Source organism: Poeciliopsis prolifica, unplaced genomic scaffold (assembly GCF_027474105.1).
Source record: "Poeciliopsis prolifica strain line A6 unplaced genomic scaffold, Auburn_PproV2 SCAFFOLD013, whole genome shotgun sequence".
Classification (NCBI taxonomy): domain Eukaryota; kingdom Metazoa; phylum Chordata; class Actinopteri; order Cyprinodontiformes; family Poeciliidae; genus Poeciliopsis; species Poeciliopsis prolifica.
This window is the reverse complement of record NW_026562388.1, coordinates 1707347-1733291: the sequence shown is the minus strand read 5'-3', so window position 1 is coordinate 1733291 and position 25945 is coordinate 1707347. Positions and strand designations below refer to the sequence as shown.

Sequence of the window (25945 nt, the reverse complement as noted above, 5' to 3'; positions counted from 1 at the left end):
AGAATTATTGCGAGCATTCATCTCTCACCAACAAAGAAGAAAAATTCCTCCATTCTTTGGGCCTGAAATGCACCCTCGACCACTTGCTTTACAAGCCTTTAAATCATTTTTTTATAGCAAAGATGCAGAGTAACAGATGGGCATTTTCATTTTCATATTTTTACAGTGAACCCTTATTGCATTTTATTGGCTCTGTCATTATTTGTGCTGCAGAAGTAATGAGAAAGGTTGGTATAGAAAACCTATTGTGCAAAAAAAAAAAAAAAAACGCACACACACACACACAAAGATCCTGGGTTTTAACAGAGGACCACAAATCTGGGGCAAAAACAAACAGTAAACCAGCAGCTTTCTTTTTTTTTTTTTTTTGTATTTTTCATATAATTCTTTTTTATTATACAATTTTATAGATATCCACTTCTCATACTGTCTTATTTTAACCAAAATAAGAAACACTTTGTTTGTACAAAGTGTACAAAAGCACAATCAAGCAAGAACTACAATAGTAGAGGCAAGATTAGCTAACTTGCAATCTATTTTCCATCCCTTTAAATCAACCTTTTAACACCTGAACATGCTAACTTATCTCAAATAACTTTTTGAATCTGGATATTTGTTGATAATTTCACACTGCAATCAAAACAGGCAATATTGTTATTAAAGGTACTCACACCAGGGATACAAAGAAGTAAACCAGCAGAATGTTTACATATTAAAACGATTCGGAGTTTCAAATTACAAGCCAACAACAAAAGGCGTTTGGAGATGTTTCTAGCAATACTATTAATACTTCTAACCGTAATTTAACGTAATTAAAATGAACTGAATTCATTGTGTGGCTTAAACTTTTATCGTGAGGGCTGTGAAATTGAGTTTGTGACACGAATATGTCCAAAACAATACTTTAAATAGGACACACGAGGGCATGTTTACAGCTTAGGTGAGCTGTAACCATTTCCATGCTAGCTTAGCGGAGTTAGCCGGTGGCACGCGGAGAGAGAGCCTTCCAGCGCGTGCTGAGGAGCAAAGTTTGAGCAGCGAGGTACGCGCTCAACAACCTCGTAGCAACTGGAGACGGCAGGTTTGTAACACCGAAGCACGGCTACAGCTCAATTGCTTTATTTCTGACAGGCTAAATGCACGGTTCTGAACAGCTTTCCTCCACGTTCCCAGAGCCGAGACGTCGCTCAAGAGAGAGAGAAAAAAAACACACAAACAAACAAACAAACAAACAAAAAGAATGACAGCCAACAAGCCAAGGAGCGTGCTCCGCGAAGCCTCCCATCAGATTATGGCCGGTGGATCCGCTGGTGAGTCAATTATCCACAGCCATTAATTTTTGACGCCTTTGTTCCGATTACGCAATGGTTCTAACCACTACGTATAAAGTGCTTTCAGAAGGCGGTAGGGGCAGCTCCTCTTGAGTTGTTACCATTAAAAAAAAAAATAACAATTGCGGAACTGGCGCGTGTTTATTGTTGTACTCTCGCAGCTGAAGCACATACACGGCCACAAGCGATGTTTAGGGCACAAAGAGTTAGTGTTTCTCACCAAGATAGTTCCCTCCCATTTTACGTACGCTCACTTTACACCGTTTGCGCATGTTTACGCATGCGCAGCCGTGTTCCCCAACATTACTTGTGCTTCGCGGGACACAGGCGCAGTTTGAACGTACTTGACCTGGACGGGGTTCAAAATGAATGTTGTTAATCACCTAAACTTTCATGCCGTATTGAGAAACAGTATGTATGAATTTAAGTGCCGTTTGAATGAGTTAAGAAATTCAGAGGTGCGAGCTTTGACTGAATATTTATGGTGACAAAGGTAGACGTCACGTTTCAGAGTCAACGTAACAAAAACATGCAAAAAATTATAGATTTTTATTATTATTATTATTATTATTATTATTATTATTATTATTAAAGGTCATTCCTAGCTAAACTATGTAGAACTATTAATGGCAATGTTATGCAACGTTTTCCAAGTCAGGCACAAGCAACAAAGATAACAAAATTAACATTAATTTATTACTACTCATTTAGACTCAATGCCCCAGATTTATATAAAAGTGTTAGACATGTTAAATGTAGGTATTTTGATAAGGGACATAAGGGGTGGAATGGCATCTCTTGCAATCATTTGAACGTGCTGGAGCCTAATTTTCATTGGGATGGACGGTGACAGGATTTGGATCCATATTCCATTACAAATAACAAGCGACACTAAATGTTTTGAACAGGACTTTAAAGTGTTCAGCTGAAAACTTAAGTGCAGTTACAAAGTGCAGGCACCAAGGGGAGACACTTGTCGAGTTTGAAATGAAGGGAATGAGAGGAAAGTATAGAGGAAGCGACAGAAAGAAAAAGTGTTGAAAATTGTAGAACACAAGATCCATATTTGAACTGAGTTATACTAAACATGACAATAGATTTGCATATCACTAGAAAATATAGGGTAAGGATTATCAAAATATTAAGTAAATACGTGTTTATAAATTGCAAAGTGGAATTGTAAGTCGAATTTGATATACTTAGCATTTTTGAACAACTGAAGTTAACACAGTTATGTGATTGTGCTAATAAGTAGCACCATTTTCCTGGAAAGCACATTTTCCTGGCCTCTTTGTGCTGTTTTGAATTAACAGATTTTTTTTTCTTTAATTTGCATGCACATGTAAAGCCACTATTGCAATAATTTAATGTACAGAAAATTATACTTTCTATTTGTCTTTGTTCTCTTTTCTCCAGACTACCTTGTTTTGATAAATTACTGAAGAAAAAACTGTCAGGCGGTTTTAGTTACACATTTCTTGTGGCTGTTAAGGTTTAGTTCATGACTAAGCTTAGGTTTCTCTGCACCACTGAGTTGCTTTATGTATTAATTCCTATGCTCACATGAAGCTACTTTTCTTGGACTCCTAAGCATCATGTCGATATGACCCTGATCATCTTTAACGATTAAGCAGTACTTCAGCTTACTACTCTTGCGTTATGCATTTTAAGGAAATGGCAAATTATTTTAAAATTGATAATGCATGCATAATGTTGGCATTTCAACTTGGGTTGGTGTGCTGTTTTACTGTACATATAAAAATGTCCATTGTTCTTAACCAGGAAGTTTGAAGGTGTGAATGTCTGTGTGTATTTGCTAACTTATGCTAATTTAAACTTAAGACAGTTTGTCACTTTCAGCAGTGACTTATTGCAAACTTGGCATATTTACACATTGACATGAAGCATTTACTCAGTTAAAGTAAAACGGGGATTACCCAGAGCCAATTATTATCCCGTGACATAGAAGTTAAAATGTTTGTACAGCTTTCCTCAGCCTCCAGATGGCAAGAGATACTGTCAAACAAATGTCAGTAAACCTATTTGGTGAAACTACCTGTTCTTATTTTAGTTGATTTCAAGAACTATAAATGCTAACATCATGTTTTTTTTTTTTAACTGCTTGAAAATTTACGTGTCCTAATAATAAGATCGAAAAATCAAAAGTGATTTTCTTAAAACCAGTCCAAAGTTATACTGAAGCCTCATTCTGCATCACTAAATACATTATTGAGATTATGAAACAGTTGTATTAGTGCAAAACTCTGCAAAATAATTTATAGTACATCTTTGCTGCTTCTTTACAAGACAGACTGTAACTATCTTTTTTGCTTTTTTACATCTGAAAATGTACACTGAAGGTTGATTGTCACATAATGATCTATGGCCAAGACCGATATTTAAAATTTAGGGCAGTCAATGACCAATATTTTAAAATATACCATGTGTTTAATTTGAAAAGAAATTTTGTGCTGAAATGAGCTGGCTGAAGCAGCAGAAGCAGCTCCTTCTGTAACTCTACTAATATGGCATTGGAGACATTTAAATACACACTTTAAAAGTTGAGGAAAACCAAGCACCCAGAAAAGTCATTTTCAGGGTTTGTTTTCAACATATTCAAGCACATTTTTCCATGTTGCGATGTTTTCTGTTGCTACTGTATTCTTACCCAGCCTTTATCTAATATTGGCAAACACTGCACCAAGAAACCGTCACTGGGAAGATGCCCCTGCAATGGGCGTGCACAGATGAGATAAGCGAGCAGAGCTGGTTGCCCACTGTCGAGTGCAACTATGCCAAAAACCATGAGAAATTCACTCATATTCCTTCCCTCTTATTAAGACTCTACATTCATAATGTTCAGCTCAGATCACTGACACTTTTTCTTCACCTTTGTTGAAAACGCTGAATAGATGAGTCAGCACTCCTTTAAAGAAAAGAAACAAACAAAACAATTTACTTTTGTTGAAGAGTTTTACATTTTCTCAAACTTTATTCAGAGTACCTGTGATAGTAGCAAGGGCTAAATGAGCTTTACATTAGCAGCAGCGAAAACACAGAAGATTGTTGAATGACTTATGTATGGCGCATTTCCTGATTTGGGAAAAAAATATATATAAATATATATATATTTTTTATCTCTGACGAGGCCCAATCATGCTCAAATAAATAGATAATAACTGCTGATTTCATAAAATGTCAACACGTAGTTAAAAAACAACAACAAAATAAATATTTTATTGATGCTTATATTTAAAAAATACATGTTTGATAACTCTCAAAAGCAGAATAATAACTCAGTTTGATGTATCTTGCGCATGTTGACAAAATAAATTTAACATGAGCTCTTCCTTGATTGGTCAATGCAGATGAATACTCCACAAAGTCCGTTAGATTCATGTGTTTACCTATTTTCCGCCAAGGCTGTGAGTTTTTGTTTGCAAGAATCATTAAAGTGTCGAGAACAAGTGTGGATATTTGACAAAGCTCTTTAATCTTCATGTTTTTCATGCTTCACACCTTGATGTTTTTTAACGACTGCATTTCAAAGACTGCTAGAAAAGCTTGACGACATCGTGATATTCACGTTTGTCCATCATTCCTAATGTGCCATGTTATTTGTTGGCAAACGTTGCCTCTGTTAATTTGTGTTGTTAAGAATCCGTTGCGAGATCCCACGCGATGAGAGGGGGAAAAAAAGCCGGATGTGTCATCCGATCTGGCACCAGGAACAAGTGCAGATTGTTTCTATATCACGTTAGTTTTTCCAGCTGAACAAGCTGACTTCTGTTGACTATACAGGATAACACAATTATTTCCTTATTTTTTAGGCTAACTGATGTTTCCGAGCATTTCAGCAAGTTGAGCAGCATGGTATTTGCTCTTCTGTTGACAACCGGACGTAAATCATATTCAAGACAGTTTGCCTGTTTTGGGTTCTCTCAGTTTGTTGACTATTTAATAGAAAGTTTTATTAACTTTTAGAGTATATTTTGGGTCAAACGTAGGTGATGAACTTTATTTACTACATTTCTTGAAGCTTATGAACAGCGCTGTGTTCGACAGGCAGAACGTATAGAGATTAAGAGCTGAGAATCCGCCCCAGTCACCTTTCTAATGTTGTTCAAGTAAACAATGGAAGAATTATGCTTTTATGAAACGCTAGATACATTATACGGCTTATTTGATGTTGCTTGTTACATAGCCTATGGTCCAGCTTTGTGATCACCTCACAGGTCTCCAGGGTGTGCTAACCGGTTGACTTGAACTCCGATCCCGAAGCTGAAGGGCTCTCATCTGTCTTCACTAAGACTGATGGGGGCACGCAGGGGACAGAAGTTTTATGTGAGGAAAATGGGCTTAGTGTTTCTTCATACCTTCACCTCCCCACCAGAACATTTTTTTCTTCTTTCGGTTTGGTGTTAACAAGAATGGTGAGATATAATTTATATGCTCCTTTGTCTCTGGGCTTCTTTTAAATGTAGTTCGGGAGAAAACGCTGCATTTGGGCTTTCTAAAGTCTTAAGTTCTCCCCAGCTGAGCTCCATATCTGTATCAAGACGATAAGTCGTAAAAATGATCATCTTAGTTATTTCTTAAATTCTGATTATCTTGAGCCCCTAAATAATTACAGATTTTACTTTTTTTATTTTATTTTATTTTTTAAATAATTTTATTAAGACAGTCATGGTTTCAGAAAAGTTTCAGAATTAGATTTATGTCACTTATTTCACTTCTTAATCTTATTAATCTAATTTGCACCAAGCTTTTGTGATAGCTAATCAAAAAGAAATATATACAAAAATAGGAATTTTTATATCTATAAAAAAAGTGTATCTAAATAATAAAACCATTAGAAACAACTCTAAAAAACCCTTCACAATCAGTGTTAAACTGAAGCCAAGCAATTTTTTTTTTTAATTAATTTAAATAAAGCGTAGTTCCTCGCTTTGGATAGATCTTACTTGAGAAGGGAGTGTTGGTGCTGAAACCAAAATAGACTGTTCTTTTTATTGCTTTTTTCCTACTTTTTCCTGGATCTCGGAACTTGTAAAAATAGCTGGTTCAACAACGTTAGAGCTCTGGTAAGGCTGCAAGTGATTAAATGATCTATAAGACACTACGCTGCCAGTCCATGAAGACGCTTTAAAACCTTGCAGGTGATGAAGTAAAGACTGATCCAGCCGAATGTGCAATAAATCTTCGCAAAAAAAAAAAAAAATGGAAACATGCTTTCTGATTGTTGGCTTACTAAAGGAACCAGGAGTTTGGTTTGAACTTTTATTGTGTCCAAAATTGTGGAAGTCCCAAATGCTTTGGAGAATTTTTATTTTTATTTTAATTTTTTTACCTAAACTGAGTAAACTGATCTCCATTCAAGATGGTGTATTTTTAAGACAGTTTTATAATGACTAAGTCGAAGCAGAACTATCATAAAAGGGCAATTTTATCTGTAAATTATCTGGAAAGAAATAAGAGAACATATTTCTTTTTTTTTTCTTTTTTCTGATTGATGTCAGTGCTAGAAAAATCCCATGAAAGTAGAATGAGGTCTGAAATGGGAATCTGGAATACTTCACAACTACGACGGATGGTGACTCGAATGGTTAAGCTCACGTTGTACGAAAATGACTGAATCTTGAACGGTTTAAAGAAAACACTGAGTGAATAACATGGGCCAACACTTTTAGAATAAGTCATAAAGTCCTAAAATCATGTAAAGTGTCCCCATTATTTGTCTTTTTTGATTTTTAATTGTCTAGTGGAATGAAATCAAAACTTTTCCATATGTGTTCACCTTTGCTCTGTACATGCTCCTGCCTTACAAATGTCAGTACAAGCAACTCACAAAAACAAGGCTGCCAATTTAAAGAGGCTTTATTTTGAGCTTTTCCATATTGTTTGGTTTGTCCTTGAGCTTGTCAGAAAGCAGATCCTCAGCTTTGGCATCATGTTTAGCTGCTTCAGCCTTTGCAGCTCCTCTAGCAACCTTAACTCCACCATCTGGCATATTCCAGTCCTCCCTTTCCTGAGAGACATTCATTGGCCCTGGAGATGTTTACAACGGTTTTAGCAATAAGATATGTCAACTCTTTTTTTGCAACTATATCAAAAAATATTACTATGATCAACAATATTTGCACTCCAGTGAGCACTTTGTATTAATATAGCACCGATTGACATTGTGAACATGATATTTTCGGTTTATATTGTCCTTACTTTAATGGTGCATTCAATTTGCCCCAGAAATCTGAGTGTTCTAGTTACAAATCTGAAAATCACTGGGATTTCCTATTTGTTTTGGTGCTAACTACAATTAGTAATACATCATCATGACATATATCTAGACACAGTTATATCAACAACCTTCTCTACATGTCTGTATGCTTGAAACTGTATTGAATACTAAACGTGGGACTCATTGCCCTCCCAGTCAGAATTCCCACATCAAGAAGTTGTTGTTTTTTTGTTCCAGAAAATGCTTTTGTTTTTTTCTCTTGGAACAAACCAAAAACACTTAAACAATAAACTTTTACAATATTGCCCATTACAATATTGAATGATGGGTCATCATTCTGAATCAGAGGACTATTTTTGTGTTGAAAACCTCCCTTGAACTTGTGGAAAACACCACCAAGGCTGGAATAAAAAAATAAAAAAAAACTTTGTCCCTCTGTGGGCATTTTGATGTCATTCGCATTATGTCCACAAGGGGGTAGTAGCTCCATGCTGGATGCTTTTTATGGGAAAGGTAGATACAGTTTTTAAGTTTGTGTCGTTACTTTCAGGTACAGGGAGATTGATGTTTGACTGCTCTGCATCTTGTCATCGGGGTCTAAACAGAAATAAGAACAAAAAATAGAGGCAACTTGTGAATAATAATAATTTTAAAAAAATCTAAATGGAAGCTGAAATCTTAAAGAAAATAAACAATGATGAAATAAAGAGTGCAGTAACTGTATAAATAGCTAATCTATCTAGTTACATGATCTTTGCTGTAATGTTTTTTTTTCTTTCTAAGTCCTTTGTTATTTCCTCGCTGGAAGTTTTTTTTTTTTTTAACTCCATGAGTAAATCGATCCTTCTCCAGCAAATGGACTGTGACGACATGAGACAGATGTGATTGCCGCAGCTCTCCCTCCAGACTGTCAGAGCCTCGCTCCGGCTGCATCGCAACCCTTTTTCATTTAATTGCTTTTAAACTGGGGGGCGAGGAAGGGGGGGTGGGGGGGGGGGCTGAAATCAGTCGAGGAAGAACAAATAAAGCCCATTACCCTAAATGAAAGAGAGGAAGAAGAGAGGAGGAAAATAAAATAAATAAAGCTCGCGCGAGCAGCTTCTTTTTGTTTCTGTTTTTTTTTTTGTTTTGTTTTGTTTTTTTTTCTCCGCAATTCCCGCGTGGCAGCAACCAATCACAGTCGAATTAGGACTAATATTTATTTCCAGAAACAATTGTACGTGTTTCGGGAGGTGGGGCGGGCTTTGATTGAACTCCTGGCGGACATGTTGTGGACAGATGTTTAGATGACCTCATGTTTTGAAGTAACGTTGATTCTGGACGGGGCTGCTCGGCTCCCTCTGCTTCCCATCTTTATTTTTTTATTTTTTTTTTGTCTTGAGTCCTGCTCACATTTTTGACGTGTGCTTTGGCTCTCATCGGATGCCACCCATTCACATTATTATTATTATTGTTATTTATTTATTTCCCGGTCCCATCCTTGACGGACAAATGCTCAAGCACGCTGAGGCGGTTAAAATGGGCCGTGATGGTGCTGAAGGATGACCTCCTGAACCGGGCCATCCTGTGTTGCAGACGCGTCTGTCCTGCAACGAACTCAGGATTCATCATCTTCTTGAAAGACCAGTTCTTTGGCAATATGTGACTGTCTCCAAATAATTGAGCCGATCGTGCTTTAGTTAAAGTAACCCCTCATTTAAGACTGGAACAAAATAATAATAATAATAATAATGACACGCTAATCAATATCAAAATAAGCGTACGAGTTAATTGTCGTTTCCCACTAATTATAAATGTTAATCAAAATGTCAGGAGAAGTTAGATGAACGTGGGGGGGAAGAAACGTCTTATTAATTCAAAGAGTGCCGAAGAAGAAGGATAACCGTGTTTAATGTTAATAATGAACCGGAGCGCAATTGTGAAACATGTGCAACGATTTAAAAGTGGCGCAGATTAACTGACTTATTTATCGTCTTTTCATTGCACGGCTATCTGCAACTACAACGCCGTTTTATTTGTGGGAAATAGGGTCACGCTCAGCGTAAACGGTGAAAGAAATATCTCTGACTTGCATACACGCATCACCTCTAAATACAGTCATGGCTTTACATCTTATTTCCTCGCCTCTCTTGTTATACAGTGCACTGCAGATAAATTCAATTCAATTAAAATGGGACTTAAAGAAGAAAGAAATCATCTTAGTTTTTCTCTTTTTTTGTTGTATAATACTCATCAGTTTTAACAGATGAGTTTCATATTTATATCTTCGCCAGATAATTTTGACAATACTATTTATGTTTTTGCACAGCAATAACAAAAAAAGAAAAACAAAAAGTTTAAAACTAATAATATTTTGAAGAGAAGTGTCCTCCAAATTGTGGAATAGATCTGCCTACAAACCCATATTGAGGACATAATTAACTTTAAGTAATAAAAAGGGGGAAAAAATGTAATGCATGGGTTCATTCTGAGATCTGGACGTTATCTCATGATTAATGAGAAGCGTTCAGTAAGCGGGTTCAGGGAGCGCCTGACTCACCGCGCGCTGATGTCGCGCGGGCGGCCCGGGTGTGAGACGCGCCAGGAAGGAGGCCGCACGCGGTTTCAGGACGTCAGCACGACATCGAAAAGATCGCACGCACCGCACCGCATTACGTCAGCTGTCAACAAACAGGAGCGCGTGGACGCATGTGCTTCTGTAACAGGCAATCACAGTCAACCGAAATATTTCAGTATTACAGCCTGATAACAACCTTTAAAAAAAAAAAAATCGACGAGAAAAAAAAAATCAACGCAAATCAAAAGCCAATTGGAACATTTCCCCAAATTAAAGGCGTATTTTTGCTCAAACTTATGGTGTAATAGTTTCAAATAAAAACCTAAGGGTGGTTTTATTTTTTGTTTTTTACAACAAGTTGTTGGACTAAAACAAGTTGTTGTATGATGCAGGAAAATAGAAAAAGACACGCACAGAAGACTCAGAATTAATAGAATGTAAAATTGAATAAATATAAAGAAAACATGAATGAACAAAACAAAACCTTTATCATGACAAGCTTCCCTGTGATCTTGATACACAATCGACCACTTTTCTGCTGAATGGAAAGACTATGAACAGTTTTCAGTCTTTCAGTTCCTTTAATGAATTGAGCATTTATGTTTTGAATGTGCTCAAGTTTCAACTAATCACATCAACTAATTTGTTTTGTAGATAAAGTACACCTTAGCTATGTGATAGTTTATCGTAAGCTGGAATTATTTATAGCTTATTTTAAATAAGGCTTTAGAATAAACATTCACTCATTAGTATTTTATATACTACTACTGCTGATAATATCTAATGTAGTCATTTTATAAGAATGTTTCTGTGTGTGTGCAACATTTCAGGCAAATCATACAGCTGCTTTCATACACTAACAATGAATAATATAATATTAATAACTAAATGTTGCCACGATTGCAGCTGATTCAGGGTTGTAATATAGTACTGTCTCTTTATTACAGGCTCCTGTTTCACCACATCATTTATCTGTCCAGGAGCACAAGTTATTATAATATGATTAGCGTGAAATGGATTTGGAGGAGGGCAGACGTAAATGAAAAGCCGACATCACTCAAAAATTCCAGGGTACCAGAAAAACCGAACGCAAACACTGTACAGCGCATGGCAACGTCAATAAAAGTGGGAGAGGAAATCAGCTCAACAAGCAATGCTTAATTGAGCACTTACACTAAGTAGGGAAGGAGCAGGGGGGAAAAAAAGAGACAAAGTATGCAGTTGTGGGAATTGGCTGCGTGTATGGCTGCATCCATCTGGAATATGTATTTATGGTAAAAAAAAAAAAAAGTGTGTGTGTGTGTGTGGAGGGGTTTGTGTTGTCATGTAACGTAAGAGTCAGGTTTGTGTTCTGTTTGTTTCTGCGTGTTGGGCATTTCAGTGACATATATTTGCTGGTAAGGAGGCTATAATTGGATGGGTTTGTGGGTGGAAATCTACATGTAAGCAGTGGTGTATGTGAGAGTTTTTTTTTGTGTTTTCATGTATTTGGATTATGTTGTGATGTATGTTTATTTTTGAGTTGTCAGCTTTGGTATTTATGCTCAGTTTAAACAAAACTTGAAACAGTCTTTACCTTCAAAGTAGAGACTGGGCCGCTGTCATCATTCCTTTCATGTACATAACCTTGATGTTCGATCACCAATATTTAGGTTACTACACAGAGATTGAAACATATCAGAGAAATAACAAATGCAAGAATAACACTTTTTGTTTCATCTGGATTTCGCTTCTCAACAGCCACAACATGCTCTCTGTTTATTCTCCAACACTTTGTTCCTTATGAACTTTGACGTGTGTTGAAAACTCTTGAATTGGGCATTTAACCTCCTGCCCCGCAACCCATAGCTACGGTTGGTAGCAGGTCAGACACACGGGGTCGTTCTCTTGCAGTAGAGGTTAACGCTGGATGAATTGCTAATCCAGCTTCTTTTCCACCCTCTTTTGACTTGCTATTGTTTCAGAAAATCTTCATAAACGAAAAGGTCAGGGTCAGAGCAAACGTTTCTTCTTCTTCTTCTTCTTCTTCTTCTTTTTTTTAGATCAGAATGTGACAGCAAAGCTCATATCCAATAATTACAAGTCCTTCATGCTCTTGCTGCAAGCACTGATATATAAATAAACATAATAAGTACTGCCAAAAAAACAGAAACAAACCCGGACAGACTGAAACCCCTGAATTACATGCCTGTTTTAGTGTGTTTGTGTGTGTGTGTGAATGTTTGGTGTGTTGATTCTCTGGATGAGCTAGAGATTTACAGCACAGGTTTGAGCAGCGAGCCTCTGCCAAAAACTATCATTCCTTCTCCCCTTTTTAGCCCTGCAGTAGGGAGGCCGGGTTAGTCATTTTTGGGTTAACTCTATCAAGAAGAACAGCACTTTGGGCCAATGCAGTAATTATAATGCAATTTGTTGGGCTCAGGGGCCAATTTATGCCATTTCAAGGGATCAAGTCTGTCCTCTGCCTGGTGGCCATGCTGGTAGATGTCTCAGGGCAAGGCTTTAATTAGGGAAGCTCACATTTTGGGACACTTTGTATTATTTCTGACCTCCTGTGGTTGGACGATGACATAATTATGGGAAAGATACTGGCAGAGGATGAGGGTTGGGAGTGGGGAGGGGGGTCTGATGATTTAATGAGAAACAAAGCTGATTGAGAGGTCGTGTATGGAATTTGTTTACCATTATCATTTTGAAATCAAAGTCGTGCAGCGAAATCAAAGCAGACACGTGAAAACGTCACAGTCTGGAAAGAGTTTCTGAAGAGCTGTGGGAGGAATCCACCAGTTCTCCTCAATTTGTTTGAAATAAGAGCGGGTAATGGAGATTTTGAAGACGTTGCCAGCTTGCTGAAAAGAGCAGTGTGTTAGCGTCTTAATGTTCATCTGCTGCGACCCTGAGGACACTGATTTGTGCTTGAAATTTGTCTGGTTTTCATTTTGGATTAAAGGGCAAAGTTTAACATCTGTGCAAATTAGGAGGAATGGAAAAAACTGGCTATTTAATTAGCTGCACAGCTGGTTAATAAGCCTTTTATCCAACTATTTAACAATTCTTAAAGTCAGGGGTATAGAGGGCAGAAGAGAGCTTTTTTTACTTCTCCTTTATAGTATGCGAAGGGAGAAATCTGTATTTATCCCTGTAGTACTTTTAGCATAAAGGCCTGGGAAAGATCATGGTCTTTAAGCCAATATCAAGATGGATAAGTTCACTGATTCTTTTCCATGTACTTGCGAGTGAGTTCAGTGAGCCAAGATGTTCTATCCTCAGAGTAGGAGATGATCGCATCACATCTGGGTTCAGTTTGTCACAGGTATCCTTGGAAATGTTAATATTTCCAGCAGACGTCTTCATTTAAGCTGAAATTTCTCCAAGCCTTCATTCAACACATGGATACTTGAAAACCGCTTGCTCTCTACTGCGGTCCAAATCATGACTCAGGAGTGACACAAAATATTTTCTGTGGTTTGCGTGAGTTTTAAAGACAAGAGTTCCCACTGAGACGCGTTTGACGGCACAGCGAAGCGACACTGTTTACGATGTTTGAGGCGAGTCGAGAGTAAAAGAGGAGCGGTGGCCGAGAGGTGGGACAGTAAAATCCCATCAGCGGTTTGACAGTCTACGTTTAACCAGAGTACGTAGTGTACGCAAGAACCAGATTCAGGGTGTAACTGCATGATGACCTGGAATAAAAAAAGTACTAAAGTTCATGGCCACCACTGTATCTTTTTGTATACATTTAAAACACAAATCTCTTTGATTATTTGACATATTTTTTCTAAAAGTCTCGTGCTCATGTCTTCTTACACTTTTTTCAGTAAAACTAAAAAGATGATTAAACATTAATATTTTAACATTGACGATAAGGTTAGCTTTAAAATAAATTTATTATTTAGATTTTTATGCAAAGTAAATAAAATTACAGGGCAAAAAGCTTATAATTATCTCTTTCTAAAAACATTTATTTAATGTAATACAAGTTGAATATGCTGATATTTGGCGTTAGTTAGTCAGGCAATTATCTAGTAGAATATTCTTTTGGCTGTTGTATTTTTTAAAAATAAAACATGCATATTGAGTATCATTATTATTATTACTGTTTAACAAGTTAATGTTAAGTGTCCATCAGGATACCTGCCATCATCTTAATAAAAAAAAAAAATATATATATATATATATATAAAATGGGTACTATATTCTTAGTATCACCTTTCTGCTCTAACACAAGGATTTATTTATTTTATTTCACTGAAATCATTTTACAATTGTTTAAACGTTTGATTTACGCCAGAAAAAAACCATTGGAGGATTTTGGTGATTTTAGCTGGTTGATTATTCAATTTGGTTCAAATTAATTGGTCAACCTGCAGTCAAAACAGTTTTATCATTATAAGAATGATTGTTGGTGCTCCATTAGTTTAGTCGAAACATTATTTCTCTTTTTTCTTTTTTCTAGACGAGAATATGTTCAAAGAGTCAAATGTTGCTTTCTCATGAGCAAGAGAAAAATGTAGCAGCCTTCTTCCTTTATTCCAGCTGACTGGCACTATGCAGCAAGGTGTGTGTGTGTGTTTGTGTTTGTTTGCGTGTGTGTGTGTGTGTGGTGGGGCGGCGGGGGACAGCGCTGCTCCACACAGCCAGCAAAAACTCCAGTTACTTTGACACCGTCATCTCCAACAAAATATCTCTCAACCTTCCAAAATACTATAACTAAAGTTGCCTGTTGCTTTTGTGTCTTTTTAAACCCTTGGTATACCCTGATGCCAGTAACCATATGTGTAGTGAGAATGCTAAGCAACTAATCAGACAGTCTGGCAGATGCATTCTTGATAAGAACCACCTGCAGGCTCATGTAGGAAACAAACAGGCTGACAGCTGTTTCTGCAGTGAGACACTGATGTTACGATCCTCAAAATGAGAAAGTCATTTCAAAGACAGAAGAAAGAGCAACTCTTGAAAATCCCAACGTAACTTCAGTGATTTTTCCGAGCATATCATTTTCTCTGCTTTTGTTTTCCGTTTCTTATTCTGACTTAGACATGGGCTGCTATGATACCCTGCTGGCATTCTGACTTGGAGTGAAAATACTATAGATTCATGGTGCTTACATGGTGCTCTAAGCTTGTTAATTGTAGATTAAGAAGGTGATGCCATTGTAAAAGTCATGAGTTGCATTTCTTACTATCCACAGCACGACTGTGTGTATTTTTGGTGACCATAAATATTTCCAAACAGAGAAAAGTGAGTAATTTTCTTTCAGACAGCTGATCAGCACCGCTGGATTACTGCAGCCATGTAGAAACAACTACAGTTAAAGTTATGGGTATTTTGAGTTCATTTCTACATCGAAACTATTTCATATTTCTTGTTTTTTTTTTTTTTTTTGAAAGCATGCTAAAATTAACCAGCCCTCTTTCAGCCAGCTGACTGGCAGTGCACAGTAACACATGAAGAAGGGACAGTGCTGTATTTCTCTGGTTTCTTAAGGAGTTTTTCTGGTTATCTCATTAAAAGGACTTTAAACCGTGATGTGGGAAAGGTGTGTCGGAAATCTTAAAGGCTTTCTGACAGCTTGGTAAACTTTGACATCATTTAGCGACTTATTCCTATTTGATTAAAGCTTTCTGTCTTCCAGCATTTAGGGATTTTTTTTGCCCTCTTTGATTCTTTTCCAGGTTTATACTAGCTGTGTAAGAGTTAGAGGAAAGTTGTTCAAAAATTTCTCCCCGTCTCCTTTCTGTACCGCACAAGAAGAAATCTTTCAAGGGCTCTATTGGTGTTCTGCTCTTTCCTGAATTGCGGTACTCTCGGGTGTGTTTCATAATGGTACTTGGACCGTTGCAGCCTGATGTATCACACCCGAGGGAGAAACTGTGCTCCGCACCAATCTATCAGTCCCCAGTTTGAGGAAGACGAAATGACACGCTCATACGTCTGCGATTATAGCCCCCTGTCATATTCAGAGTTTGCTTAAATTTGAGGCTATATGGTCTTTTTCTCCTATTGAGGCACACCTCATATGTGATCACACATAAGCTAACGTGGTTTTGCAAATTTCGATTTCATCGTGCTTACTCAGGAAACGCTCTGTTAGTAGAATATTTGCTGCTGGATTATTTTATTGTAGTCATTTTTAAGCTGCTCTGTGAACATAAGGATGTAAGCAAAGCCCCTATTAGACCACCAGTTGTCAGTTTGCTTTATTTTTGTAGTTCATTGGTATTTACAGCACCCACTTTAGTACATTTATTATTCTAACTGTAATAATGACTATACAAATATTACAAATTTTTCCAAAATTCAATTTCTACATTATACAAAAACTCTATAGCTTTTGGTTTGTCTAAGTGGAAAGGAGACAAGGTAATTACCCTTGGGGCAATTAGAGAAAGGGGCTGAGGGAGTAGCAAGTCATTTTCTAACCCAAACATCCTGGTCCGAGGGGCCGGAGTGGCTGGAAAGCCTCCCGGAGGCTGCTGGCTGGCTCGCTGGGAGCCGTTCACAGGCAAGCAGATCAGGGTTTGTTTTCTTTCTCCAGAGGCAGGCCCCTGAAACTTCTGCCAGATGAACAGCACCTGAACGCCAGCAGCTCTCCCGCTGCAGTCGGCAGAGGGAGCGATTCGCTGTACTTGGCCGAATGCGCCCATGTGCATACAATCCTGCAGACAGCTTCATCGCATTAGCCAACGCTGAAGATCAGAGAGGAAACATGTTGCTGGGTGTTATTTTCATGCAGCCTCCGTTGGGCGGTCTGACAGTGTTTGTGTGGCTCTCTAAACATGCACAACCACTACAGTATTGTTGGGTCATTACTGTTCCAACTTTTGGAACAGTAACAACAAAGAATCCCTGCTAATCCTTGCGGAAAAGTGAACTTTGAAGGCAAACATAGTGCAGTGTTGCGTGACTTTTTTGTTTGGTGCATTTCTGTCATGTTTTCCCTTTTCAATAAATAATTCTGAAAAAATTATTCCATCCATTTTAATTTGCATTCAACCACCGATGTCATACTCCATATGTTTTAATATTTAGATGATTTAGAGAATGTAAATACACAAATAATACAAGTTCATAAGTACCAAAAAAAAGAAAAAAAAGTCTGTTTTGCATTTTTTAGCCACATTTATCTAGAAAGAATATTTTATCTTGCAAAATGATAAACAGAAAATATCTGAAATTATAAATGCTGGTATTTCCTCCAGCAGATATGTCTGACGCTGGGGTAAAATTCTGAGGTATCTGTACAAATAAAACTCAGCAACAACAAATTCTTACATATCTCATTTTACTCTTTTACTCTGACAGGTCAGACAAAACCTCCACAACTTTCTCATTCACTATCAATGTGGGTAACATAAGAAGATATTATTTTTTCATAAAAATCCACTCAAAAATATATTAGAACAATTAGCTTGGTTTCCTGTAGCGTGAGCCCAGAAGTTTAACTCTGAACAAACAAATTAAATTCTGTCAAAAGTGAACTTTAAAGAATCGGCTGATACCTGACAATAGGAGGCCCTTAAAAGAACTTAAAACACTGATATAGGATAAAATAATCATGACTACAAACATAAAATTAACACAGAAATCTCAGTAGCAGTTTCTAGCACCTTAAAGACAGTGAGATGACCAATATTTGGCAGATTGACCAAATATTTATTATTCTTCGCCTAGCAACCATCCATGATTGATTATCTAGCTTCACTTCTTACCAGTCGTTTTGGGTTCGATTCCTGGTCTTGGACCTTTTGTGGCATGTTTTCAATTTCTCTCAATTTTCTCTCCATTTACTGTAAAATAAAATCCACTAAAAAAATGAGATAGGTGAGCTAAGATTGTGGCATCATATTCAAAGGTGGATCAACAAAATATTAAACAAAGGCTTAATACTTTTCCTTAATACGGCTATTATAATATGTATCTTAATAATATGTATGTGATTTTTTTGGTGTTCTGTTTTTAACGCGTTTACAAAAATGTCAAACTTTTTTCCACATTGTCATGGGTGATATTTGTGTGTTCGTTTTTTGAGGAAAGTGATTAATGAAGTACAATTTGGAATAAAGCCGTCTCATAATGAAATGTGAAAATTTCACCAGGTGTTGATTATATCAAGGTATTGATATAATCAATACCTTGATATATTTTGTTTGCGTATACAAACATTGGTATCATTTTAAACAAATTATTCAGACTTAATTTTAAAAATATGTCTGACGCTACATTTATTCACTCTCCTAATATATGCCGATAATATGCTTTCATTCTTATTTTTACGAGGCAAGGTTCCCTTTTGATCTGCAGCAAAAAGCTACATTAAGATTAATCAACACACTGACCAGCAGTGACACAGAAACTGTTTCTGTTCAGAGGTACGTCAAAAAGGGAAGCCAACCTGAGAATATGGGTTAAAAAAAGAAGAAATCTGTAATATATTTGAATGGAAACAGAATAAAAGATTGAGTAACCTTGTAAACCCCCTCTGATTCAGACACGGTTTCTGTTTAAGAATCACTCAATAAGTCACGTCACAGCACTGACAGTACGGACTACGGAGCCCTTCAGAAGCTTAACAGCATGTGAGTGATATCCAAGAAACAGGCTAGAAAGCTCTACTTGAAGATGAAATAGTTGTTTTTGTAATATAAATAAATCAAGTTAGGGCAATGCGAGCTGACTGAATGATCTACGTTATCTCCTCATTTGTCACTCTAGTGAATCCGGGCTCCTCCTCTTCGTATTTTTACACGCTCTAAAATCTCCATCAGGGCTGCCAAGAGAGAATAGTTGAAGTGTTTGTATTCACGACTGAGTGAGAATTAGTTTTGGCTTACTAACAAGAATTTCTACGCTGGATCATAGCATTTTGAAGGTTTTCGGCAAATTAGCTTGATTAGAACAACGCTCCACTCACACTTCAGCCAGAAGCCTCTTTCACCTACGATGGTTTTGGTTTCAAACCAAATGCCTCCAACTTAGTTTCGGTAGGCTTAACGTGGAAGGAATAAATGAAAGAAAAAGGAAATTCTAGTGTTCACGTTTTGTTTTGCTTCCTTCGGTTGTGAAGTAGAGCGGAAGGATCGGTAGCGTGGTTTTTATGTCGTTAAGGATTTGTACAGTATTTTTTATTGTTTTCCTGGGATGAGTGAGGTTTGCCATCGGCTTTCTAAAAATAACAAGCTGCGCCTGCCAAACTTCCTACATAATCAGTGAAGTATTTCACACTTTGCAAAACATCAAAATGCAAAATCAGTAAATTAAGCATGGTCTGTGGAGAGTGGGTAGGGACTTCTTAGAGGAGACATGGCTGACATCCAGTGCAGCACATGGTCACTTCTAAAAAAAGCACAAAAAAAAGAAAAGAAAATATACACAAAGCAGCAATTCTGACCATTTTATTCCCTCTGATACGGCTGACAACATTTCTACAAGAAATCTGAATTGTAGATCATTTGGTCATATTTATTTATCATATATCCTTCTATTTTATATTTACAAGCACAAGGATAGACGTGAGAAAAATGTGTTAAAGTATCTTTTAATGAGCCATAAATAGGATTTCTAAACAGAAGGAATGTTATTGCACTTCCTGGGTGGGTCAGGCAGAATTTTAAAACCCAATCAAATGCTGAGCCTTAAATAGGACCAAAATGTGTTTGGTTTGGAGGGTAATTTGTATAAAGTTCTCATTTGTGTTGTCTGTGCATGTGAAAAAAAAAAAAAAGCTTTGTAGTTCTAAATGAGATTAAGTCTTTCATCCAGACTCGCAAGATTAAGGTCAGGAAAATTCTTGACTTGTATGATATTCTACATGGATTATAAAGGTTCATTTATAACCCCTGTAACTGGATGTACAGAGCTGTTGAAAATCCCAAAAACATGAACCTTTATGTATCAGAAGATTTTTATTCTCCCTTGAGTTCATTAAGTTTTTATATTTCCACAAATACACACATACCGTTTTTGAAAACTTTGCAAACGTTGTAATTCTTCCCAAACTGTTACATTGCAGTCACATGCCAAAATATTGAATTGGATTTTGTTTAGCGGGCATTTGTATTCAGCACCCTTTACTCTGATGCCCCCAAATAAAACCTACCTAAAATCTACCTGTGTGTATTTCAATGTCAGTATAAAAAGAGCCATTGTGTGACAACCATAGATGAAGGTATTGTCTAAAGAAATACATGTCTCCTGCAGTTTCCATAAAGTCACGTGGAGGTCATGTGATGACAGAACACAATGTTTAGAAGATATTCTGGTTGAGACCAAAATTAAACAGCCTACATGCAGGATCCTTTGAAATGCACATGACCCTGAATAAAACATCCCTACGATGAAACATGGTTGTGGCAGCATCATGTAGCTTCCTCAGAAAGGTCACAATCAGGAGCCAAATACAGGACTTAGAAAATAACCTATTAGAGGCTGAAAAAGACTGTGAGAAAGCGGTTACAGTTCAGTTTTCTGTAGAACAACAACCGTAAGCATGCAAGCAGAGCTGTGATGAAATGGGTTAGTTTGAAGCATGTGTGGTAGAAGAATCCAGTCAAAGTCCAGCAAAGTCTTTATTGATCTCATCTCTAATCCTTGTTTCTCATCATCTTGGTTTTGATTATTATTTTTTAATGTTTATTTAATAGTCTTTCAATAAAGACTATTAGCTTTAATAGTCTAAGCTGAGTTTCAGCTATTTTACAAAAAGAACTTTAGTCTCTCGGGATTTAAATTGGGTAGAGTGTCCTCTTTTCTCCCCAAAACAACAACAACAACAAAAAAACAGCTGTAGAGGGAACATAAAGCGGTTCAATTGATTCACAAATGGCCAATCCAAATAAAAGCCACAAAATAAGCATCAAAGTCATAGTTGATACATGACAAAATCTTAAATAGTTGAAAGGATATGAATATTAATGATGCACAACTTAATACACGGGTTCTCATCACTATGCCTTCACCCCCCCAGCCCTGAGTCATCAGGGCCAAGCCATCAGAGGGAACTGTCACCATGTCCACTGTTGCACTCTGGAGAGTTGAACTTGACTAAAACATATGTTTTCAATTTTAATAGCTCTCCATTCCCCCCCTCACCCCCCCACAGATGGCTCGAGGGGGGAGGGGTTGCCTGAGAAGCTGCGTTTCATGTAAGAATAATTTGCGCTAAGTAGCTGGGCGATCTGTTTGTTACGCTAGAGCTGACAGTTTGTTTATGTTTCTTGAGGAGTATGATGGATGGAGCAGGAGTTGATGCTAATTAGACTAAATTGTTGCGAAAAATGCTGAGGGTCTGCGCTGCAACCGCTAAGGCCAGTTTCCATTGTTCCTGTGTCTTCGCATTCTGGACGTAATTGAATGGAGCTTGGGCCCATTCATCACGGCAGTGGGCATCTCGAGCAGGAACCAAACGGCTCGACCTGGATGGAGTAGTCTGAGGAGAGGGACATGACTCTTGGGGAGAAGACCACTGCAGTGAAAAAGTGGCACTTTCTTTCTCCCTGTTCAATTAAATGAGACACAACCTGATTCCAACAGGCCATGAAATTATGTTTACTCATGAGGAAGCTGAAGGTTTTACCCTTTGCAGCTTGACGTATTTGGTCAGTGGTAAAAGAAAGACAAAAAAAAAAGACATTAGGAAAAGTGGCATTGGCTATTTTACAGTAATGATGCTTGTTGTATCTTATAGATCATGTTGCATTTTGTGCATGAAAACAAATAAGTTATAAAAGTAAATAAATTCTTAATAAATTCTTAAAAAATTAACTCAAGTGTAATCTCAGATCATGAGAAAAAAGTGTAAAGTATGTGAAAAATTGTTTTCCAAGTTTGTTTTTACTGGTACACCTGAGTCAGGTTTGTAAACCAACTATCTCCTATTCCACTCTGGCCATAATTTTCAATGGGTCACTCCAAGACATTGACTTTGTTGTCCTTAAGCTGCTACGTTACTAATGTGGTCTACCTGGACTATGTAACTTTGCTTATTGCTGCCTTGTAAGAATCTTTTGTATTCAACCTTCAACTTCCTGGCTGACGTATTCAGATGTTGCTTCAATATTTCTAGATATTGTTTTTTGACCTTAAGCAGTTCACAGCTCTTTCAGGGCTGCAACATATACATTGGGGGCAGCATTCCATCTAAACAGCAACAGAAGCATTGAGCAGATTCTGCAGAGAAGTTATCATTCAACAATTAGTCTAAAACTTCTCTGGCAAGAGTTGTAGGATTTAAAAATGATATATCTTCCAGATTTTATTCAGATCTATCAGACACAATCACACTGAAGAAAGAGCTGCATTTTGTATTATTAGAATTACTTGAATTGTAATTACTCAGGTGTTTTGATTTGGGAAAAAAAAAAAAAAAAAAAACGTGTGGCTCATAAATACTTTATTTTGTGCATCTGGAACGGGCGGCTGGTACGTCTTTCCCTATATCAAGTATGCTTTTAGTCTGAATGTAATATGCAAATGTACGTATTTATTTATGGCAAAACCTACAACAAACAGAAAACGTCACAGATGAAGATCTTTGAACAGCATAAAATGTAGTCCTTAGTGTTTCAGCTGCTTTATTAGTACTGCCTCTTTTTCTCTATGAAGTTTACTGCAAAGGACAGAAATCACTGCACACTTTGAAGAACCTACATTCGCTGTCAACAAAATAATGTATATGGCCTATACTACAGTTTTTCATGACACCTACATAAAAAGAGGTGTGATTTTCAATTCCTGGTCAAAATGGGACCCCATTCCCACTGGGCAGTCTTTGGAGGTTGCTGACCTCAAATCATATATTATACACCAAATACAAGTAATGAATGTTGAGTCTCCACTCAGATGCCAATAATCTGAACACTTTTGTGCATTTGGGGACTGAGCAAGACGTTTCCATCTATTTACCAAGTGTTGTATTGACTATGCAAGATCTGGGCTGTCAGAGTAGACAATACATGTGTAGAAATGTTCTCATATGATGCTACTTTAACCACTGTTTCTTATGTTTTGTGCATTTATTTGTCTCACTTGAGAAATTTCCACCATTCATGTAAAGAACAAGAACCAGCTCACAGTGCCACAGCGTATTTTAATGACCAGCATGACTATAACAATACGCTCAGACATTACTTATCTTTGTTCAAACAGATCTTACGTCCGTTGCTGAACTCTGTTCTCATAATGTAAGGTTTGCTTCCACATCTGTGCAGTGCCTTCTTTGTGAAATTGCATGTTTTACCAAAGTAATTCTGTGTACACAAAACTTTCATGTCTCTACTGTATATTGGTTTTTCTGCCTTGTTTATTTTTGTTTCATTTACAGTTTTATTTTTTCATCTGGAGAAATATTTTGAGAAAGAATGGAAGTAAATTAGATTACCAAACAGTTAGACCTGCAAGTCCTGCCTTGGCCCCTGGAACTACACGCAATTGTGCATTAACTAACTTCTGCACTCCCTCGTCCCCCCCTTTCATACAGTTGATGAAAAACATTTCCACCATGCAGCTTTAAAAGAACAGTGTAATCTCTGACATTGGAGCCAAGTAAACATATGTGTTGAACCTCATAGTTACTACCAGGCTTGATGAGATATTGACAATACAACACTGCTGTGTCCTCTCAACTGGTTTGCTGTTTTCACTCTCACCCTGTTACTTCCTCTTCTAAGAAACATATCTAACGCTTCATCTGCAAGTCATTAACTCCTAAACACAACAAGCACAACAATACTGCAAACTGTATAGCATTGTCACAGTTGGATGTAACATAGAACAGAGCTCAGCTGAGCAGACCGGACCCTCCACATGGTCTGCTATACATGGGGTTGACAAGGATCTACCTTCCTCATGTTTAACTGGATGTAAACGTGAATTTCTTCCAAAGTTCCACGTTGTAAACGAATAACAATTGGTTTTTAATATCCTGAATTTCTCACGAAAAGGCAAAACTTTATTTTGATGAGAGACACATGCCACTGAAAAGCTCTTCTGTAAGTCACTGAAAATGAATTTCAGTGTTTACATGAGCAACACTGAGACACATCTTTGAACAGATACAGAGTCAAAGTGATAGGAGAATGAGTGAAGGGCTACATGACTGACCTCTATTCCTTCAAGCTCCATTGGCATAAAAAAGGCTCATCATGAATGCTATTGATCTGTAAATGAAAACAACACCAAAAGTAGATGCTGTGCTGTGTTTGCAGTGTAAGATATTGTTTGTTAACTTCCTGAACGGGGCAGAGAAGCGTCGATAAGAAGTTTGCTATGACGTTCTGATCTGTTTTTATTGGAAGATTGTGAATTGATTCTGATTATCTAGAGATAAATCAGCGCTGGGTTTTAATGTTGTTTCAAAATAAAAGATCTGACATTTTACACTTTCATTTGGATTTTGTATTCGTAACACAATTGGCATTTCTGTAGCTCAAGAGCTTTTAGTCCGACTGATGATTCATTTGACTTTTCAACTTTGAACGTGGAAACTCAAATACCTACAGCATGAATCGAGTGCATCATAAATACATTTCTTTTTAAATCTCCTTTTTGCTTGGCGATCAGAACACACAGAAATGTGCAAGGTGACCTAACATGGAATCCTGCCTGGAAAGTAAATAAATCAACGTGAACATGGCAGAAATGTCTCCAAGAAGAAAAAGGCCTTATCAGGCTTCGACAATAGAGCCTATAAGAGCTACAAGATGTAACAAATCTATTGAATTTTAGAAAACAATATACTTTTTTATATCTTTTGATGTCTTAGATCTGATCTATATTATCTTAGTAGTTTTATGTATGCTATAATAAAACTTTTTTTATTATTATTTTGCACTGCTTTGTCCTTTATCTAAGCAGATATGCTGTTCTTCTGAAAGGCAAATTTCTCAATTATCCATTGATATTCTGCTACAACTTGTTGCAGGAAGCAGTCAGTCGCATGTCAGGGCAAACAGAATTTCACTTTAAAGATGGAAACTTTTTTCCAAGTCAGTAAGAATAAGTGACAGCTGTGGGTTTTGTATAAACAAAGCAAAATCTCCAACTCGGATGGGGCATAGAAAGGCCAGCCAACCTGATGAAAGTTCTGCTCAGTTAGTTTGTGTCCCAAACTGTCAGATCAGGGAGCCTGGTTTCCTGTCTTGTTAAGCAGACATGTCTGTATGTTTTTTTTTGTTTGTTTGTTTGATGGACTGTGATGGAGCAAGGATCGTCCTTTTGTACATAGGGTTATGTGCTTTCACTTTTTCTCCTCCTTAGTTGATCACTTGTCAGAGGGAAACGAGGCTGAGGAGAGACTGAAACTGAACCCTGACATTTAGTTTGAAATAAATGAGAAACTTTGCTGCGACAATGAAGGATCCCTTTACATCTGCACTGGAAGTAACTGAACATTACTTTTTTTTTTCTTTTTGTCATCTTTGGCACATTGGCTTGCATATGGAGAAAACGCAAACAAACAATGAAATGGAGAAGTGCATTACCAGTGCAAAGTTTTTCAAGCAATGTCATAGTGATTTAAGAATTTGATTTTCCTAAAGCTTTATGGAGAATTAAATATTTAGGATTTTCTCAAGCAACATTGGTCCGCGTGTGGAGGTGTTGTATACGCATCTTTTTTTTTTTCTTTTTTTTTTTGAGTTTATGATTTTAAAATACATGTCTAGCAGCTCAGTTATTGGAGGTTTAAGAGACAAATAATATAAATTGATATCTTTTTTTGTAAATGCATAGATCCCATTGTATCCCCAACTTTTTAAATACCTTTACTGTACAATGGCCAAAAAAACAAAAGTCAAACTGTATGGGTGGGATGTGAGTGAA

General features: G+C 37.1%; 1 protein-coding gene across 1 annotated transcript in view; it reads left to right on the top strand.

Moving 5' to 3' along the window:
* Positions 1-835: 835 nt before the first annotated feature.
* Positions 836-25945, top strand: part of slc25a21 (solute carrier family 25 member 21) — a 112442-nt gene continuing 87332 nt past the window's right edge. Inside the window, exons 1-2 of the mRNA XM_055038138.1 lie at positions 836-1081; positions 1174-1310. Coding sequence (XP_054894113.1) covers positions 1241-1310 — 70 coding nt within the window. The 5' untranslated portion in view covers positions 836-1081; positions 1174-1240. The remainder of the gene's footprint in view (positions 1082-1173; positions 1311-25945) is intronic.